The 21,730-nt window shown below is 40.7% G+C and overlaps 2 protein-coding genes across 6 annotated transcripts in view; one reads left to right on the top strand and one right to left on the bottom strand.

The window, feature by feature from the left end:
* The window catches only part of loxhd1b (lipoxygenase homology domains 1b), a 32,237-nt gene extending 27,463 nt beyond the window's left edge, over positions 1-4,774 (top strand). For both annotated transcript variants that reach the window (XM_037776794.1, XM_037776795.1), the window contains 6 exons: positions 392-569; positions 828-1,013; positions 2,402-2,572; positions 2,711-2,843; positions 3,126-3,281; positions 3,363-4,774. In XM_037776794.1, coding sequence (XP_037632722.1) covers positions 392-569; positions 828-1,013; positions 2,402-2,572; positions 2,711-2,843; positions 3,126-3,281; positions 3,363-3,843 — 1,305 coding nt within the window. In that variant the 3' untranslated portion in view covers positions 3,844-4,774. The remainder of the gene's footprint in view (positions 1-391; positions 570-827; positions 1,014-2,401; positions 2,573-2,710; positions 2,844-3,125; positions 3,282-3,362) is intronic.
* Positions 4,775-5,497: 723 nt separating this feature from the next.
* rnf165b (ring finger protein 165b) lies at positions 5,498-19,637 on the bottom strand. 4 transcript variants are annotated; one of them, XM_037776839.1, is made up of 9 exons: positions 19,294-19,631; positions 15,777-18,385; positions 15,331-15,658; positions 15,072-15,200; positions 12,990-13,119; positions 12,703-12,807; positions 12,212-12,307; positions 11,517-11,620; positions 5,498-9,224 (listed from the first exon to the last, which is right to left on the bottom strand). In XM_037776839.1, exons 3-9 carry the CDS (start codon positions 15,561-15,563, stop codon positions 9,107-9,109), a joined length of 915 nt encoding a protein of 304 aa, XP_037632767.1. In that variant the 5' UTR covers positions 15,564-15,658; positions 15,777-18,385; positions 19,294-19,631; the 3' UTR covers positions 5,498-9,106. The 4 variants fall into 4 exon arrangements, with proteins under 4 accessions (XP_037632767.1, XP_037632768.1, XP_037632766.1 ...); XM_037776840.1 differs by having other exon boundaries at positions 15,784-18,385; XM_037776838.1 differs by lacking the exon at positions 15,777-18,385 and having other exon boundaries at positions 12,212-12,295; positions 19,294-19,637.
* Positions 19,638-21,730: the final 2,093 nt, after the last annotated feature.

The following is a 21,730-nucleotide window of genomic DNA, read 5'->3' as shown; positions in this document are numbered from 1 at the left end:
TTGCTGTCCATTGGGACTCCGACAGTGTTATAAGAGTGTAATACTAAATCCGCACATGGTGTCAGTAGTATAAGTTAGCATTAAAATTGCACCTTTTTAAATCACAATTTTGACATAAAAGGAAAACGATTCATTGTTCAGCCCTGGCAAAAAGCAGCTGTATTATTTTATCTGGTCCTATTAATGTAGAAAATAGATAAATACTTAAATTTAAGAAATAGAATTCAAATCCCAGTAGACCATTGGTCGGGAAAAAAAAGCAAATACATATTTTCCTGAAATCCTTCAGTCCTGAAGACAACTAATATTGGTCTGTTTCTGTCATATCTGCTCCTGCAACTTAACAGTGATATTCACCAAGAAAACATGTAACAACAGTAAATGCTTTTAGATCCTGATGCGGGACCTGAACACAGAGGAGACGTATCTGTTTACCTATGAGAACTGGCTGTCAAAGACGAAAGGGCCAAAGAGGACGAAGGTGTGCGAGCTGGCAGCTGTGGTGGATGAGGAGGAGATGGTGGAGAAAACTACCTACTTCATCCAAATCCAGACCAGTGATGTCGGAGGTGGGGCACATTAGTTGCTTTTTTAATGAGCATTTTACATTTTACAAAAATACTTTAAAACAACTAAATGAGGCACAGTATTTATATACTGTATGGTATTACAGTATGTAAGGCCACAGGGTGTTTAAGTTGCACATGTATTTTACTACTGATTACGTACCATAATATATCCATGTCGTAGTAGCATCCATGCAACATTATTAGGCATAAACATGTATAAAGATGTGTTTTCATCAGTAAATGCCTGTGATATTTTAGGTGCCGGCACTGATGCCAATGTGTTTATGATGGTGTTTGGGGAGTACGGGGACACCGGGACGCTGCCTCTGAAGGAGAGCACCAACAGGAACAAGTTTGAACGTAAAATGAAAGATGTGTTCAGATTCCCCGACATGCTCAGTCTGGGCGAACTGTCAAAGGTCCGAGTGTGGCACGATAACAAAGGTGAGGAGGAAAGGAGCGCTGGGTGTTGGAACAGACAACTATTAGAAGGATCTTTGTTCTCTAAAACAACAGAGTTAATATGATTGTGATTTGTCACAGTGATTTTTTTGTTTGTTTTTGTTTTAGACTTTCAAGGCTTGTTTGATTACAATCTTAAAATGTTTAAGGATGGTTTTACATGTCTGAGACCATAATGAGTTACATCAGGGAAAATCATTGCATTCATAAATCATTTTGCTGCTGCTGTTGTCAAATAGTTTCTGTTGAATCTGAGAAAATGTAATCAAATTTGACTGTATTTACGACTTTCTTAACCTGTATTTTAAAGATCAAGTTGGCAACAAAAAAAAGTATTTTTATAAAACTGTCACTGTATCCTGAAAGTAGTGCATGAGACAGGTAATCTGTGCTCATAATGGCATTTGCAAGATAACACAGATCTGAGGAAAACAACCAGTCAGTGCCAATGAGTCTCGGGGCAGCTGTCAATCACTCGCGAACTCCGATCCTATGGTCAAACTAGGCAGATCAAATATCACTCAATATTCTGTTACTGTAATGTCTATTTCTCGCCTCAAATGTTTTCAGAAACATCTTGCAGTGTACTGTTTAGCTGTTGAATGAGAAAGTTTGTGACCTGGCCGGTGGCTGGTTTTGTCTCATCTTTTCATAACATGGCGGCCGGGTCACCAACTTTCTTATTGTACAGCTAAACAGTACACTACAAGATGTTTCTGAAAACATTCGAGGAGAGGAATATGCGTTACAGTAACAGAATCATAATTTATATTTGATCCGTGCTGCGTAGTTTGACAGTTTGATCGGAGTTCGCCAGCTGTCCAGAGACTGGCCGGCTCCAGCTTGGCTCTGATTGGTTGTTTAGATTCAGGTGTTGTCGGAACTTGCAAATGCCATTAGGAGCACGAGGAGGAGGCAAAAGATTATCACAGATTATCTGTCTCATACACTGCTGTCAGGATATAGTGATAATTTTATAAAAATAACTTTTTATCATATTCGCTCAAAGTGGCCGACTGCAGCTTTAGAGAAGGTTATTAATTAATTATGATTCCAGAATATTAGAACTCCTACTACCAGACATTTGGATGAAATGCCAAAATCTACTCTTTTTGCATACTGTTTTCTCATATTAAAAGAAAATGTTGACGTTTTTAGGAAATACGCTGGTTTGCTTTCTTGCCAAGACTTAGATGATGCGTTCAATACCAGGGGAGGGATATTGATATTTTTATCTAACTCTCGCCAGGAAAGTGAACAAGCTTATCCTACAAGAATGTCAAACTATTCCTTCAGGAGCTCCTCACACATCATTGCTTTTAGAAATCATTTCCATATTGAAAGGATGTTGTTGCTCTTGCTGTTAACAGGCCCTGCTCCTGGCTGGCACCTGGAGTACATTGACGTGAAAGATGAGGCCATGGACCAGACCTTTAGGTTCCCCTGTGACCGCTGGTTGGCTAAAAATGAAGATGACGGGCAGATAATGAGGGAGCTGGCCTGTGCCAACAACGACTCTATAGACCTCAGTGACAAAACCAGTTAGTAAAAACGGAAGTCTGTGGGCATAATTACAAGCTCTCTAATTGTTGGAGATGAACGATATGCAGCTAATTACAGCCATTTGCCAGATTTGAAATGCTCACAGTGTGACAATCTCTCTCTCTACATTGCCACAGAATATGAAATTGCCACAACAACTGCGAACACAGACGACGCCTCCACCACGGAAAACGCCTGGATTGCGTTGGAAGGAAGGAAAGCTCGTTCCAAGGAGTTTGTTCTGGAGAATAAGAAAAAGAAGTTCTTGTGGTAGGTCTTCAAAGGGGAGTCTAGGTGCCTCGGCTCACGGTAAAACCCTATTATGTGGCCTTACATAATCTCCTCTCTTTCACATGTTTTGTTTCTCTACCCTCTTTTATCTTGTAGCTTCACTTTCTGTTCTCCAAGTCTCAGCTCTCGGGAGAGCTAATCCCATGAGACGCACAAAAGAAGAACTCTCTGGCAGACCACTGAATTTAACCGTTCGCTGTTCTGAATCAAACCCTGCACAAACTCTGCTAGTAGTTGTGACTTTTGTTTGCCCTTTCACAGCGGTGCCACTGACACGTTTGAGTTCTCGTCGAAGCACGTGGGGGAGATTGCCGGCATCTGCATCGGCCACATTTCAAAAGATGGAAAGAAGGTGAAGAAGGAAGCCTTCTGGCATGTTATGGAGGTAGAGGTGACAGAAAGGGAGCTGGGAAACAAGTGAGTTGAATCTCATACATCCTGCATTATGTTCTATAAAAGGTCACGTTGATGTGACTTCGCACTATCCCTTCTGTTCAGGTATTTCTTCCGCTGTGATGCACAAATCCCCCTGGCAGCCAAAAAGGACCAATTCCTGACATTTGAGTGCTTCAAGACCATCGAGAGCTTCGCGAGCAAAGTCCGCAAGCTGGTCCCCGTCAAGTATGAAATCATAGTCATCACCGGGGACGTGAAAGGAGCTGGCACGGACGCCAACGTTTTCATCAGCATCTACGGCGTCAACGGTGACTCGGGCAAGCGTCATCTGCGGCAGAAGTTCCGCAACCTTTTTGAGCGAGGACGAACGGACCGCTTTGTTCTAGAAATGCTGGATCTCGGGGAGCTGCTGAGGGTCAAAGTGGAGCACGACAGCAGCAACTCCAGCTGCGGGTGGTATTTAGAGTGTGTGGAGGTGACCAACACAGCCAACTCAGTGACAACCATCTTTCAGTGTGGAAAGTGGCTGGACACTCTTAAGGCCGACGGGCAGATTCAGCGAGTGCTCTACCCCAAATATTAGGAGGAGGATGCATGAAACAAAGAGTAGGTGAGCATTCATTTAGAGACTTTTTGTTTTTCTACTACATGTTAGACGAGCTTTGTGACGAAAAAGACTATTACCAGACCTGAATGTACCTTTATGTCAACTTTTAAAGGAAACACCATTGTTCTTTTTTTAAGTTTGTGCCAACTGTTTTGGTTGCCCCTCTTCTAACTTCAGAAAAAGCCATTAACCACCATCTACTCTTGTACAATTTGAATATTACCCAAAGCAGATAATCCAACACAATAAACATTTAGTCATAATTTGTGTCAGGGTGAAGCGTTTTCACAGCAGTACACACATCATGTTACACTGTCCTTAACACCTAAAGATGGTAAAGAAAGCCAGGAATTAGTTTAAATTAGTGTGGAGTATGGATTTGGGAATCTAGAAAACTAGTAGTAAATGAGACCAGTATTCCTCCTGAAGTCTTTACAACCGTTTTGACGCAAATGCCACAATTCACACATTGTCTTAATATGAAATTGTGACAAAGAATAAGTATTAATTATTAATAAGAATTGCATTTTGTTGCTTTGCAAATTTACAAATTGTTTAGGGTTAAAATTGGTCAGCCTATTAAAGCAACCCGATCTCAAGGGAAGTCTTATTTTGACACAATATTACAAGGACATTTGCGAGTCATGAGGACGCATTTTAGGCTTTTCGCGTGTCATTTGTTCGCTGCTTTTCCCTTGTCATTTGTATGTGCCATTTGTACGCTGCTTTTCTCGTGCCATTTGTACGTGCCATTTGTATGTGTCATTTGTACGCTGCTTTTCACGCGTCATTTGTACGCTGCTTTTCGCGTTCCAATTGTACGTATCATTTGTATGCTGCTTTTCACGTGTCATTTGTACGCCACGCAACAAAACTACAGTAACATCCGCAGTTAGGTTTAGGCAACAAAAAATAGCTGGGTTTAGGAAAAAACTTCATGGTTTTGCTTGAAATAAACATGTAAACTAAATAAAATACGTACAGAAACAATGTAACATAAGTACGGAATACACGTCACTAAAAAACTAGTCACTACCGTAACTTACAAAACAAAATACCGGTCTCGAACACCAGTCTCCTGGTTGAAAGTCCTGTGTTTGTACATTGCGCACAAATGACACGCCAAAAGAAAGTACGGCAGCAAAAGCGCTATTGCACGCTTTTGCCTTAAACATTATTCAATTCATACGCCTTTTTGTGCAACCGGGCTAATTAAGGATTGATTTAATAATCAAATGTAGATGTAAATGGCTTTCTTTGGGTATATGGTAAGCACATTAATGTTCATAAATTCAAATTATAGCCCACAGATAAAGGATGTTTGAGGCTATACAATCATGATATATTGGCAAAACTATATTTTAAATATAAACATTTTTGATAAGGATCCCTTAAATTAGTTTTTAAAGAAGTGTGACCGAAATATGTACTGAGCAGGACAAGGATACGGTTTCTAAATGATCTCATGCATATAATTGGCATTTCTGTGCTGCAATAAGAGCCGACATGTACACTGATACAGATATATCTGCGATAAGCAAATATTGGCCAATATATGTAATACAAACAGTTGACTGTTGAGTATTTTTTAAAGAAAATGACTATAACAGATGTCAAATAACACCAGAAATTAGATGAGTTCTCAGCATTTTAGGCAGTTTATTTGAAAAACACATACAAAAAGATCATATACAAGACAATAAATAAAAAAGAGACAGAACAGTTTGGGTTAAGCTATGCAACTTTTTGCATCATCATTAGTAATAAATACAGTACAAAATCCACCCAGAGTGAATCTAAAGATTTTCCACAATATTCACTGATCATGTTATTCTTCATTATGATTTAGCTATTGCTTTCATATTATTGATACATACTTCTACTTTTCTATAAAATACTCAAGATCATAAAACATTGCGCGGTTACAGCAAAACAGCAGTGTGTTGTACAAAGATGGCCACTTCCCTTTTTCACTGGCAGGTTAATAATCAACATTTTTTCAGCAGCAAAGAAACATCTGAAATATTCAAGAAGGTACAGCATCATATTAAACACATCTACAGAGCTACTCCCACATACACATAGGAAAACCTGAGAAGGACATGCATTAAAAAGCTTGTGCTTTAAGTTCTACTGTTCATTCCGGTTCATCAGCTTGAGTTAATACTATGGCTACTGTCCAGTTCGCTCTGGAGTAATGGGGTACACTGTGGAGGACGTGGGGTAAGGCCAGTGAGAGCACGAAATGAAATAATAATAATAATAAGACCAGCCAGCTTCATTCCAATCCAATAAATGTTATAATAATTTGCAGGATTAGTAGAGTATTAATAAGAAATGCACACCGAAAACGTAGTTAGCTTATTATACCCAGGTGTAAAACACGCTATCTATATTGTATAACCACAGTACACCAGAAATTTGCTCAATAAGACCAATGGCTCAAGTTAGCATGTTAGATACTTCCCAAAATCCCACACAAAGCAATTGCCAGCGATACATAAGGACAAATAATACAGCTCATTATGTGGGTCCTTAAATAATAAGCACTAAATTGAGATCCAGATATGATGGGAGTATCATGAACATGGTCAAAATAAAACTAATATTAAAAATTAAATCAATTATGACTGATTATGGGAAACGAAGCCGTATAATATAACAAAAGCAAGCTAATTGTGGAGCCGTACTAAGACAAAAAGGGGCTGTACCCCGTCGTCTGCTTCAGATCAAAGCAGGGGTGATGTTTAAGAAATGAACAGATTTAATAGTAAAATCAAGAGGTGGCATGAATGGAATGTAATCCAGATCAACAGCACCATGCTGGCTAGAAAATGTGTTGGGAAAACACCCCCAAGTCAATTTTTCAACAGGTTTCTTTTTTTCTCCTTTGAAAAAGAAAACACAGACGGCATGCAAAAGCATCCCCACCGACCAATGCATAATGAGGTATTCTTTTTTTTATATTTTGTGTTATTTTAAATAAATATATTGATTAAATTGCAAAGTTATGAGATAGAGACATTAAATATTCCACCACGATAGCTAGCTAGCTACAGTTAGTAATAAATAATGATTGTTAAATACTTAAGGCATCTTTAATCACAGCATTCTATGTGAACTAGCAAAACCTCCATTTTCATCCATCTGTAGTTTTTTGGATGGAGGTTTTCATACGAAAAGAAAAAAACAAACGCAACACAAACAGTCAAGTTACCCTCCAATAATACACAAGGAAGCATGAAAATACTCAGAACTGAATAGAAACACAAAATCTAGGACAAGAAGAACCCACACCACCAAACCAAAAAATCAGGCAACTCCATATTATAGTGCATTTACAAAACACAAGCTACATTATAACAACAATAAATATGTTTTTGCAGCATTGCAGCTTTTTCTTCACTATGGTTAAAATGGACAAGGACTCGGCATATTAGTACCATGTCCAAATTGGCATGTGAGCAAAAAAAAAAAAAAAAAAATACAAGTAAGAAGAAAAAGAAAAATGGCAGAAAAAGAGACATTTGAAAATAAAATTAATGTTAAGAACGATTGTTTGGTATTTTTCAAATGGATGGCTTTTTCTCCCTTTCACCCTCCTTCAAGTGAACTACGCCGACATGGTTCATGCATGATATAGAGAAAACGGCTTCTATCACTGAACGTATCACAGTTGTTCTAGCAATACCATACACTACTACCATGGGAGAGGGGGGGGTGGGGACAATCATACACATTCTAGCACATATCACAGGCAAACTAGTTTGTATTTTCCCTGTAACACCAGACACAGTCTTTTTTATCATAACAGTGGGAGCAACTTAGATTGAAATGAAAAGGAGGCCGATACACAACAGAGGCGATTCACTGTATATAGAAATCACATGTGCTTGTTTGATAGGCAATAAGGTTCTGGTAATAGGTAATACAAATGTCAGATTTTGATTCACTCTGATGGCAAGACCTCAGGCACTGCATCCTCAAGCCCATGCCGGCCTCTCATGTCATATGATCATGCCATGAGCGAGGCAACAGAGAGGAGTTGCAGTTAGACACGGATCTACTTAGCAGCGCTTTGAATCCTAAACGTCAGGAGAGAAATGCTACATTGGTCTGAGATCAGTGTCTAAGGGCAACTTTGGTCTACTCGGGATGAGTGGGGGGGAGGGAGAGGGGGTGTAGGGAAGGGGTATTAGGTGCATTCTTGTCCTCCTCTATGAATGAGTGGGATCATCAGAGTCATAGTATACGGTTCACATGCACAGACACACAGTCCCTGTTTCTACTGCTCCACAATATTAACGACACAGCCCAAGCCTGCCATACAGCATGCACATCTGAGGCCTCTGCTCTAGATAAAAGAGGCCCGACTACAACACTACACAGATCACTGGAAGCCATGCCTGCAGTTAGCGGGTTTTTGCATCAACTCTGATGGCATCTACTAACTGTAAATCCAAAACCATGTTAGACGAGAAAGAGGGATTTTTGGCCTTTTTACACAACTAGCTCTTTCCTCATTGTCTATGATTAATTAACACGCTGAATATTCTCTCTTATTTGAGCCAACATCTCTGTAGGTTTATTTTTCACAAAAGGCTTTTGCTTGCTACACAACACTGTTACTCTGTAAATACTTATTCAGTACTATACTCCATTACACCACAAGCGTTCAGCTACGAGAGTTCACACCAAACAACCTCATGCTAATCATTTGATAATGTTCTGTACAGATGTGCTGAGGGCTTGGGCAGAGTGCAGCTTAAAGGATTTTTTCACAGGCCTGGGGGGGGGAAAGGGTTTAGATGTAGTGGCAGAGAAATGGCCTTAATACGCCACACTGAGCTGGGGAGGTTGGTGGTCAGAGTGTCCTCTCTCGATGGCTGTATGGAGAAATGTACACAGGGTGCACAATCTGACAGAATCTGTGTGTGTGTGTGTAGCCTCAGCACATCTGTCCATACGTGTCCGCTCCTACCTTTTACATCCAGCAAGTCCATTCAAACCAACCTTCAGTCCAGCCACCTATCTATATGCATCAACCCCCGTCCCTCGTTGTGTTGTAGGTGAATGTGCTTTGTTGATCCCTCTGTCACAGCTGTCTCAGAAGGCAGGCTCGTTGAGTGATGCAGAGGTGAAGAGAGGGGTGTTTGGCAGAGCTTCCCCCCCCCCCCGGAGGGAGGCAATGGAGAATCAACAAGACCAGATCCAAAGCTGCAGGAGACGACAGGAGCTATCAACTGTCGGGGGTCAGTTGGGTCTCAATGTCCACTCTACAGATGGGGCACTTTCTGCTGGTGGCCAGCCATTGGTCCACACACGCCTGGTGGAAGAGGTGCATGCAGGGTAATCTCCTACAGACAAAGAAGAGACAAGGTCAGGATTTTAACATACATGTCGGACTTCACTTCAACAAAATGTTCAGCAACAGTTAATCACTGCCCTTTGAAAACCAGGTAATCCATTAAATGTCAACTTTACTCAAGAGCAAAGATAAACACTTTGCTCATGATAAACACTCATGAGCAAAGATAAACAGCCCTGTTTACAGCTTTGTGACAGATAATCCAATAGGTTGTTTAACAGTTTATTTAGCTTAATTTTCTCAATTCATTTTTTTTCTTTTATAGATTTTTGTTTTTTGCCTTTATTTGATAGTGACAGTCATAGTTATGAAAGGGGGAGAGAGGGGATGACATGCAGCAAAGGGCCACGGGTCGAATTCAAACCCCTGGCCACTGCGGTAAGAACTCAGCCTACCAGGTGAGCTACCGGGGCGCCCCCTCACTTCATAAATCGAATTTGGAGGTACATCAATTTCACTGGAAAGCAGCAATTTGGAGAAGTCTTTTGTTTACAAACAATTTCTAAGATAACGATACGATCTCTTAAGATTTTGTTCTTTTTATTTCATTGACATTTGGATCTTGGTCTATGTCATACATATATTGACTTTAATGAATCTTTTTTGTGTGTTTGATACTTTTTACCTTTTCTGTTTTACTAATCAAATTAGTCGATCAACAGAATATTAATTCGTAAGTATTTTGATAATCAAGTAATCGTTCAGTAATCTTTCTAGCAAAAATGCCAAAACAAATCTCTGGTTTCAGCTTCTCCAATGTGAGGATTTGCTGTTTTTTCTTCGTCATATACAGATTGATAGTAAACTAAATATCTTTGGGGTTTGGACTGTTGATCGGATAACACAAGTAATTTCATTATGTCATCTTCAAATCTGGGAAATCATAATGGCCATTTTTTCAAGAGTTTCTGAAATTTCATAGACAAATCAATCGATTAACCAAGAAAGTCATCTGCAGATTCCTTGAAAATAATTGTTTGATCTGCTTCCTGAAGAAAAATGTCAATTGTTTCTTCTTATGATTCAATTTCCCTTGTTTTTTAAGTTTATATTTTCTAAAAAATGTTAATGTCAGACATTGGATGCTTGTCTTGATGAAGGATGATGGACTGTGTAAACACCAACGATGGAAATAAGTCCAGGATTTCATTGTTCCGTCTGAAAAAGTCTAATATGTTGTATTTTGTAAATACATTAGTTGTCAATAAACCAAACCAAAAAAGAGAGTTGTAAATAGCTGTGTGAAACAGCTGCTGCTCTGCTTAGTTACACCAAGTTAAAGTCCTTTAAATCTTTAATGTGCATGTGATTCATGGGTCCTGTCATGCTCAGTATCCAGATTGTGTCTAGAATAGATCCAGTTGTCCGACCGTGGCTCATATTTGACATCAGAATGCGTTTCAACTGACTTCTTGTGATCAGATTTCGCTTCACGTTTGATTTCTTCTGCGGGGAAACTGCAAGTGCTGCTAAAAAAAATCCACATTTGTGCTTTATAATATAGCTAGAAGAAGGATTTCTGTGTTTGAGGTGCAATTGTGTATATTTAGCATTTTAATGTCAAATGTGAAGAACCAAAGGCATATGCTCTTATCACCGTTGTCTTCTTCAACTTTAACCTCAGGAGTCCAAACTACACAAAGCCTGAAACATCACGAATGATGAATGCTCGGAAGAACAGAGATTTTTCGGGTTCCCATCATAACAACTTGCATAAACAATATAAATCAACAAGCAAATCCAAACTCTATCACCATATCCCTGCTCCATTTCTTCTTTTAAATACAACCACACACATCCCCGAACCTAGAAAACCTGAACCTCTCCCCTACTTTGCTCTTCTTTTCTGTTTTTCACAGAGTAAAGTAACTTTTGCTGGTTAGACGGATCACAACACTGGACACACATCATAAGGTTGTGTGAAATGCTAATGTTGCCTTCAGGCGGTATTTTCAAGATGACGTGCTGGAGGGAATCCTGTGATAGGATTTTAAAACCTGATGCTTTGAACTGGCGTGGCAGAACCAATTTAGGGTTTAAAAACTGCTTTTTGGTCACTACACGGTGCTTAAGTCCACTGCATTGTAGAGGTAGGATGTAAAAACAAATATTATGGACAATTAAGACATACCATAATGTCTGTCTCCGGGATTTAACTTAGCACAACACAAACAAATGTCTCCCCCCAGGAGATGAACTGTATGCACAGCTTTATGTTCACATCTGCATAATGAGCCTTTCCCCCCCTTTGAAAAAGCAAAAGATGAGCGTATAGTTGTACCTGACATCCTCTGCATCCTCCAGCATTGACAGACAGATGGTGCACTTCTCGTCGGTGTCCAGCTCCTCGTCTTCCAGACACATCTTCAGGTCCTGGGGTATTCTCTGCAGAGAGAGAGAGAGAGAGAGAGAAAAGGCAAACAGACTTTAATTATTAAAGTGTGTCTTGCAGCTGCGTGTTAGGAGCTGATATGTTTATGCCACGGGTGTCTCTCAGCCAGCCCAGACGAAGAAGAAGAAGAAAAGAGTCACCTAATCATGCTCCCCAGAAGAAAAAAAAAAATAGACATCAGATGGAAAAGACTCAATTACTTCGTCTCACTCACAATGTACCAAATGATCCGACACTCTTCCCAGAGTATTTGGGTCACAGTCAGTGTAGACGGGTTTTTTAAATTCATTCCACGCACATATCTGCAGACAGCTGGATGACTCATCCCTCGCCTTGAATTGTGCACACTGCAGACCTGTCTCACTAATCTGCTAACTGAAATTAGTTTGACCTTTGAACTGCTGTGAGAGTCGTGACCCTCTCACTTCACTCTTTGATCCTGTCGACCCCAGCGCTGCCCTTTTCCATCCCCGTCTTTCACGTCCAGCTCAACTTATTTCTTGCTCAATGCCTACGTCTGAACCAGACCACATCAAAAAGATCCATCGTTCATCTAGCAAGTTAAAAGCTGACCATATTTTTACCTTTTTGTACTTATGGGGGAAGGTGAATCTCTCTATGGTGGTTTGGACCGCTCCACGGTTTACACTGCCCAGCCTGTCCTCCAGCTGCAGAAGCTCCTAGAAAGGAATGACATGTCTTTTAATTCTTTTAGGTAAAGGTTGAAAGTCTGACAAAAGGCATTTCTGTATTTGTAGGCTGAGATTAACAAAATTCCCATGTGTATAATAACATATTTAAATACAAAAGACATACAAGTGCAGAATGCTAAAATGAAATTGGTGCTTTGAGGAACAGGAAAGAGCCTCTCTGAAAACAATTGCATCTTGTTAAAATGAAAACAAACGTCACGAGATTAAAGGCAGTTGGACCGTTTGAGGCATCTGGAAGCCGGAGTAATTGGAAATAAGAAAATCAGTTACACACTCGAGCCTGTCCAGAGCATTGGTCACGGAGGAAACAATGATAAATGAGTGTAGACTGGTGTGTCTGCTGAGGAGAGAGTGGTACGGACCTCATAGCTCTCTCTAACAGCAGACGCGTGGCGGGAGGGGTTGAGGCTCTGCAGAGCCAGCAAGTGCAGCTGGGGATATGGGTAGTTTCTGATCTCATGGACAACCTGGAAGATGACAGATAAAAGAAGCTAGCATCAGCGCTGCAGCAGAAATCAGGAAAAACTGGAACACAGTTCCTCCCCGGTTGCTGGGTATCGAGATTATTCTCAGAAAACCCAGAGGAGGAGTCGGCGGGAGTTCATCGAGACAAACATGATTGATTGTGCTGAGGTAGAGGGGGGCTCACCACTTGTGTTGAGGCATTGTTTCTAGGGAAGTGGTGCATCCTAGGAGAGGTCAAGTAGTGCTGATAGTGCTGCGGCAGCGGATGGATGTGATACTGGTGGGGGGGCAACCCAGCATCTACACTTAGATCCCTGGACAGAAACAAAAAACAAGTCAGCCAATGGCACCCAAGTCATTACTTCATTGCGTTTCTGGCAAATAGCCTTTTGATAACAGTGGATTAACATAGCTGTATTTACTCCAGTGATTCCCAACCAGGGGTACTTGTACCGCAGGGGCTACCTCTGCAGTTACTTGAAAAGACTGTGGAGTAAGCTGAACTTATTCTGATTAGAATAAAATAAAATAAATCCATGTAACAGTGTGTTCAGAGTGCATAAAAACGAGTTAGCCAGTGGACAGAGAAGTCTAAGCAGTTAGCTAAAAGTACTGGACAAATGCTTTAAATGAATGTCTATCGTTGAAGTGGGTACTTGAGTTTATCTGACCGAGCTGTGCGGGTACTAAAGACAAAAAAAGATTGGAAACCAGCGACTTAAGTTATGTGTGAACTGGAGCTGCAGGACTTGAGTCCAGTTTAAACCCTTCTTCTCTTATGTTTGGGCCAGTCTTGGTCTTATTATGATTATATTGTCTTCATCACTAGTGCTCTAGGTTGTTGTTGTTTTTTAGGGCTGTCAAAAGTTAACGCGATAATGTGTTTACGCATAATTTCTTTAACGCAATGTTCGAGCTTGTCTCAAAGGAGGCATAATAACACTCCAAACTTGCGCTACATTTTTGGTGAGGAAAAACCGGCATGGCCATTTTCAAAGGGGTACCTTGACCTCTGACCTCAAGATATGTAAATGGGTTCTATGGGTACCCACAAGTCTCCCCTTTACAGAAATGCCCACTTTATGATAATCACATGCCGTGTTGGGCAAGTCATAGTCAAGTCAGCACACTGACACACTGACAGCTGTTGTTGCCTGTTGGGCTGCAGTTTGCCATGTTATGATTTGAGCATATTTTTTATGCTAAATGCAGTACCTGTGAGGGTTTCTGGACAATATTGGTCATTGTTTTGTGTTGTTAATTGATTTCCAACAATAAATATATACATACATTTGCATAAAGCAGCATATTTGTCCACTCCCATGTTGATAAGAGCAATAAATACTTGACAAATCTCCCTTTAAAGTACATTTTGAACAGATGAAAAACATGTGATTAATTTGCAATTAATGGCAATTAATTATGGACAATCATGCGATTGACAGCCCTCGTTTTTTTTATGATTTTGTTACTCCGATTTTCATCGACAAGAGATTTGCAACATAGATTAATAAAAAATAACCACATTTTGGCAAATACGATCTCGTATCTCAATATTAAGCACAAAACATAACTTTGCTTTTGATCTTCAATCTTGTAGAGCTGCTGTGGGTTGCTCTACCTCTCCTTAAGCATTAATGTTGCATTTAGCGAGACATGTACAATGTTTATTGCCAATTTTAGTGTCTAATAAGAGTTGGTTTGCTTTGGGCTCTTTTTAAACTTGGTCTGAAACCCCTTTCATCTGTTCTTGACCCAGATTTGACGGCTGTCTGGTGCAGTCAAACTAAGAAAAGCTGACAAAAAAAGGACGTCTTGTCCGACTTTGAGTATCACTGGTGCAGAAATGAGTGGTGTATAATTCAGGATAATTTCTGTTGGTATAAAATTGAAACCTACATCATGAAAACCACTTTTTTTATAACAAAAAGAAAGGTATTGTTTGCCTCTGTAGCACTGCATACTGGGTAAAAGAACTCCTTATGTATTAATGTTACATTTGGTGAGATATATACAGAGTTTATTGCCAATTTTAGTGAGTTGATTCACTTTGGGCTTTTTTTCAACACCAAATTGAATTATCAGTGTTGTGAAAATGAGTATTACATTATTTTGTATCATTTAATAAGACTGTTTGTATGAAATCTAAACTTACATCACGACAATGTACTTTTCAAACATCCATAAAATAGCTGACTGTTTGCCTCTGTGGTGCTGCATACTGTAATGACACACACTTATACAGTATATAAGAGATACTGCTTACCAGTCTGTGCCCTCAGCCAGGTAGCGGGGCTGCTGCACCACAGGCTGAGGAGGGACATGAAGAGGGGGAGCAAACTCGTAGCCGGGCCGCAGTCTGTGGGGCTGGTGAGGAACTCTCTCTGGGGTGCGTCTACCAAGTCAAATAATCAAGTATTTTAAAACATCTTAGGAAAAGGTCACTGCAAAAACCACGAGGTTAACTGGAAACATTTTGTCTTTTAGATTTAAATTTCCCCTGCACACCCCCGTCGTGTGCATACCTGGAGGGTGGCAGGATGTGTCGGTGCTGGGCCTCGAGGATCTGCTGCTGGAGGAGGTATTGCTGGTGTAATGCCTGAGGTAGGAAGGGAGGGGCAGGGAGGTCCTGGAACTGGGGAGCGGGCAGGGAGTTGAGGGGCGGGTGGAGCGGAGGGCCATGCTGGTGGCCGGGAGGGGCCAGGTGGGGGTTAATGCCTGACTGTGGCTGCCCTGGGTGGGGCATGGGGAAGTCCATGGGCAGCGGGGCCTGAGGACCTAACTGGAAGTGCCGGCAAGAGGTAGCATGGCTGTGCTGCTGCTGCTGCTGCTGCTGCCGGTTGAAATGGGATCCTGTGGAGGATAAGGAGAAGTTGTCAGGCACCTGAGGGGAGAGATTATGTGGAATTAATTGTGGGTGAAATGTGGTGTCACTGTGTGCGTGTGATATAGCATGTTAATGAAGCCCTACCTCTTACCTAGGGTGAAAAATACTTCTGTGGGGGTGGGAAAATGATGGTTACCACAAGTACCATGAACATGACAACCGTTTTTGGTCCTGCACACAATACGCGAGCTTTCGTTTCTTTAATCGCATTTCCGACCTCTGGATCGACTCCTGGTCTTCTGATTCACAGACAAGCGAACTGGATCAGATCAGATGAAATCTACCAGTTTATACGGTCTTGAACGCAGCTTGGTTCTTGTAAATCCTGCAGCCGACAAGAGGGTCAGTGCACTCTGACTGAAAACCATTAGTACCTGCCTGTCTAGAAGATAAACTGTTTGGGTGCCAAGTCTCTATCTATATAACCGTAAAGAGCAATTCCTTCCTTCTTAAAAAAGAAACCACAATAAATTCACATTATTATGCATGTGTGCTTCACTGAGACCTACTGTATCTTTGTGTCTTACACATACAGTGTAGCTCTACTTGTTATTCTCTCATATGAACATTCAGGAGTTGAGAGGAAATAGCTTGAATGCCTTTTTTTACCCTCTCTAACCACAGCTATTTGGCAACTTCAATGAACGGACTGCTGTGAAAGCTCAACATTGGAAAAAATACAGTCTAACTTGTGCAGTGTGGTTTTAATACTGAGCTTGTGCTTAAAAAGACCTTTTTGATTAAGTAAGGGCTGAGAAATTGCAATAACAAATGTAGCTTTTTAGAAGTTTTGAGGAGATCCTGGCTTCAGGGAGCCATGATTGGTTTACAGTGGAGCAGAATTCACTGTGCTCTGTTATGTCCATCTGGCAGAAACCGAAGCAGTGAATTTTACAGAGTTTGGACGTTATAATTGTGCAGTAAGATCCCAGTACAAATCTGCTTTGACAGTGCAAAAGAGACGACGAAATCTGGCGTAAACAGTGAATTATATTTTTTAAAAATCATGAGGAAATAGGCAAAGTCTACATTGCATTTACTAGGAGTACGCTTGAAAAACGCAGTATGATTTTAAAACACACCCAGCAAAGATAGGCAGTATGACCTTCCAGCAATATTTACAGGTCGCCAGTGTTGCCGGGCAGACAACAGATGACCTTGCTGCCGTGGGTCAAAGGCTCAAGGCTAGACTGTAAAAGTAGCACACTGCGTTTTCAAGCGTCTCAGTGAAAACGATCACCATGAATGACAGCAGATAGACTCATTCAGGCCCTGTGATGGAGGAAGCGTGGAAATTGTCTATCTTTGTCACAGCGGGAGAGGAGGTGGGGAGGGGGGTGGAGGGGGGCAGGTAGGGACAAGGGAGAGGGAGGACAATAAATGGAAATCAGCAAGAAGCACACTGAAGGTTAGGAAAAACACTATATTCTTTATTGAAAAATATTAGTATATGTGGAATTTGTGTTTTTTTTTCTTGTTTGTTTGTAATAATAGTATAAATCCATGCAACAAAAATAAACAACATAGACTGAAGGCAAGGCCCACCATGCTCCATATAGGGTTAAAAAGAACAAAAGCGGCATCCAATGAGCAGACGTGTTGGCTACAGCACATGATTTCAGTACAGCAGGGTACATCTTTACTACAGAAAGATTACATTGGATTTTCACTAGTCAATGTAGAAAAACAGAAAACAAAAAATTATGAATCATAAATGTGACCATGCATTGAAAGTACTATTACCAGAACAAAAGGTAAAGAGAGACCACAACCAAACAATAAAAGACGTTATTACTAATAGAGGATCTCTTTAGCAGTGCAGGAAAATAGGCATCCCTGTGAAATGGATAGCATTTTGGCCTTATGTTAGTGGGGAAAATTGGGAAGTGATGAACCACCAGTGAGCATGTTTTGCTTCCGTAAATGTTTAGAGGTTGCCCGTAAGGGGCAAACAGCCCTGACAATTCAGTGTGATTCGAAGCTTGAGAATTTGCAAAGGGAACAAAAGGATTACACAAAAATGGAGACAGTTATGGCAGGTTGTTGTGTGCAGGTGCAGTGTACCTTCAATCATTTCAAGTGATCACATGACAGCATTTGCTGGAAGTTTTAAAAATGAAAAATGCCATGCATATGGTTCCAATTTGCATGTTTTTCTTGTTTTAATTAGAGGTCACTTTAATCATGTACATTGCACCTTGTGTGAAAGAGAAGGAAGATGAGCCAAATTCTGGTGTTCAACAATGCAGTGCGGTATTTAAGATCATGCAAAATGTATCCACTTTACAGGAATTTACAGCATGTTGTCTATCAAAGACTGGATGGGAGGTACACAATGACATTCAACTGATATCTAAAAAAGGAGCTAAAATGTTCACTCAGTGCTACAGCAATTTGACAGAAAAAAGACAAAAAAGGTGCTCTGTTTCTAGGTGTTAGCTATTGTTTTAGTCTTGCTTAACATGGAAAGTCTATGGCTGAATACATCTTGGGGAGGGGGGGGGGGGTGCTTTTTTAATACCAATGTCGTCTTCTGATGGAAAGAGGAAATGAAGAAGGGATTCACAATACAGCTAAATGCAGAGAACAGGCAGAGGCCACGCCACACCACACAGCAGCAGATGATCATTAGCTACACAATGGGGGGGACGACAAAGATCTGATAAATGCAGAATGTAGAGCCAGCCTCCATACTATGAAACAGGGAAATAAGAACAGAAATAAAAGCACAATGAAATCATTGATGCCACTGTTATGAAATTAATGTTACACTGTAGCGTTACCATTGTTTAAACTGTGATCGCAGACTCGGGGTCTTTTTTCTTTTGCAATTCGGCAGCTCCAAACAAAACAGCTGCTGAATTAGCAAATCATGATAACACTAATAATAGTAAAGGCGACTGATGCTTTAATGGATCGGAAGCTCCTACGGGCAACTGGCCATGTATCGATTAGTGCATTGGCCGACTGACACGGATAATAAAGAGTGAAATCACGGTAGAAACACGGCGAGCGCTAGCAGAGAAGCAGATGATCTTCAAATGACATCATCCAGGCTCAGATAAGCTGACTGGCTGGACAGGCTCCGTCTAGTTTGCGGTATTTTTTACAGTGCAAACACACGATAGCGCCTTGTGAGGGGGAAATGACAATACATCGTGAAATAAAAATAGTAACATGTAGCTGTCTCAGATTAACAGGATTGTCTCTGCAGGGATGTGTTTAGACAGCAGGTATTGTGGACAGCCCGCCCCGAGCAGCAGAGTGAAATCCTTTGTGAGAGATGTTTCCGTTCCAGCACATAGCCGGAGCCGACGAGCCAGTTAGCTTATCTTTTAGCGGCGGTGTTTTTATTAGATTACACTGATGTTCGCCCGGAAAACAACATTATTCGGTGGTCTATATTAATCTGCAGTGAACATACATTAAAGTAGTATCACGTTGCGGATAATTAACGATTAATTTGACGGTTAATTTTAAAGCTAGCTAACGCGAGCTAGCCTAAAGGGCTAACCTCGAGCTAGCTAGCCGACAGCTGCAGTGCATATTAAGATAAACAGGGCACATGTTGTGGATCGATATATTAATCATAATACCGTACCTCTGTTTCTCACTGAGCCGAATACAGGAAGAACCAGATATCCGACATGCACTAAGACCATCCTGGGATCCTTATCTTGTGATTCCTGCTGGGTTATCTGGAGAGAAAGAGGAGTAGTAGCAGCCCATGCGGATCTACATTCAGGCGGCTGGCTGGTTGTTGCTGGCTGGCTGGCTGGCTGGCTGGCTAGTAGCACCACACAGGCTCAGGCTCAGGCTCAGGCTCAGGCAGACCCAGAGAAACCACTGTCTGTCTGACTCCTCCGGCTGGCTGCTTGGTTGTCGCTGACTAAAGCAGACATGTCATTAGATGTCCGGAGCTGAAGAGGGCGATGTTGCGACGCTACATAACGATACCAGAGCTGGAGGTGTCTCCAGGTTATTAACCTGCTGGAAGAAGCTTTGATTGTCAACTCACATTGATAAAAACAATAGTATTAATCAGCTATTGTTTCATGTTTAGGGGCGAAAACCAGACACAGTAGCTACATTAACATATCTAGTCATGAACTCATATGACCTTAACTTTCACTATGTTGCCCTTCCATAAAGTTGGGGGACTCACAGAGACTATATATACAGTATATAGCTTATATTGTATATTGGTAGAATTTAAAAATGTTTTATTCTTATTTTATTCTAACGTTTTTTATCTATTCTTTGTTATTATACTGCTTATTTGCACCAACAAAACCAAAGCAAATTCCTAGTGTATACCTCTTACACCTGGCAATAAACACCATTCTGATTCTGATATATATATATATGAGCTACGTATGTCAGAAAATTGTGAAAAATCACATTTTTAGAGAGCTGAAGTTGACATCTTTAAACTGCATTTTCTGTCAGACAAACGTAAATTTACAATTTAATAAAAAAGAGAAAACCAGCAAATCCTCACATTTAAAGGGACTATTTGTAACTTTCAGAAATGCTTGTTAACAGCGACACCTGTGGCCGTGAAATCAACGAAAGTCAGCGTCGAGCTCGTGCTTGCTCGCTCTAAATAGACCTGAACGAGCATCGCTCAACACAGTGAGGTGACACACGTCAGCTAAAACCACAATATCACTCTATATTTCAGCTGCTTGGCAGTAATGTTAGCTGACCAGACGAAGGTCTCTCCATGAATCAATGCTGATCCTAGTGTTGGCTTTTCCTGCCTCAGCGCAGGCTGAGAGAGCAGGAAGACACCGGCACCCGGTCGGAGACGAGACGACAACGTTTCTCTCTGCGGAGCCCCGTCACTTCATAAGACACGGAAAACCTCTGTTGGTCTGGAGGAGATGCAGCAGTTATTTCTGCACAAATGTCCACTGATCATTCACTAGATATTCTCAGAGCTAAACTAACTCTTCTGCAGTGTGGAGTGAGCGCGCGTTCACATCTAGAAGTGGAGCGAGTACGCGAGAACGCGCGCTGTGTGTCAGTGAAGGCAAGCAGAGGAGCAGAGGCTCCGGCCACACACAAGCGTGCACATGCGAGCGCGCATGTGTCCCGATCCGGTACATTTATACGCTTAAAAAGTTACAAACAGTCCCTTTAAGAAGCTGGAATCAGAGATAGTTTGCCATTTTTGTCTAAAAAAATTATTAATTAATTTTCAACACAGTTGCCATTAGTTTTCTGTTGATCGATTAATCTATTAATTGACTAATTGTTTCAGCTTTAGTATTAAGCCCAAACTGACCTTGATAATTTCATCAGGGTTATTTTTTTCAAGCTAATAACGGTACCAAAGCTGGAGGTGTCTCCTGGTTATTGACCTATTGTAAGGTGCTGCAGCTTTGATTGTCTATTCACATTGAGAAAACACAATAGTATTAATCAGCTATTGTTTCATGTTTAGGGGCGAAAACTAGACACAGTATAGCTACATGAAAATATGTAGTCATGAACTCATATGACCTTAACTTTCACTATATTTCAGAGGGAAATATTGTACTTTTTACTCCACTACATGTATTTGATCAATCAAATTTGATACTGTGCTATAAATTAAACTATCCAACAAAGTAGTTTAAACATGCTCCACGTCCACCAGCTGTAACATTAAAATGCTGCTTACATGTTAAAGTATGATATATCAATCAATCAATCAATAGAATCAATCAAGCCCTTTATTGTCATTGTGTAGTACAACTTAATGACATTGTGACAATCCCATAGGTGCTAATGAAAAGATAATACAATATAAAAAAATATAATACAATATAAAAAGGATAATACAATATGTATATTGGCAAGATGCCAGTTCAGTGGTAGAAAAGTGACCAACAGATAGTGTCCAACAGATAGTGTCCAAAGTCTGCAAAGTGTCCAAGGTGTTCAAAGTGTTTGCCCAAAAGTGTCCCTCACAGATTATTGCACAGAGCAGAGTGTCCATTAGATAATTATTGTACAATATTAACATATTGTTATTGCACAGATCCGTAAAC

The sequence above is a fragment of the Sebastes umbrosus genome, chromosome 8 (assembly GCF_015220745.1).
Source record: "Sebastes umbrosus isolate fSebUmb1 chromosome 8, fSebUmb1.pri, whole genome shotgun sequence".
In the NCBI taxonomy this organism is placed as follows: Eukaryota; Metazoa; Chordata; class Actinopteri; order Perciformes; family Sebastidae; genus Sebastes; species Sebastes umbrosus.
The sequence above is the reverse complement of the archived record's forward strand: the minus strand, read 5'-3'. Positions and strand labels throughout refer to the sequence as shown.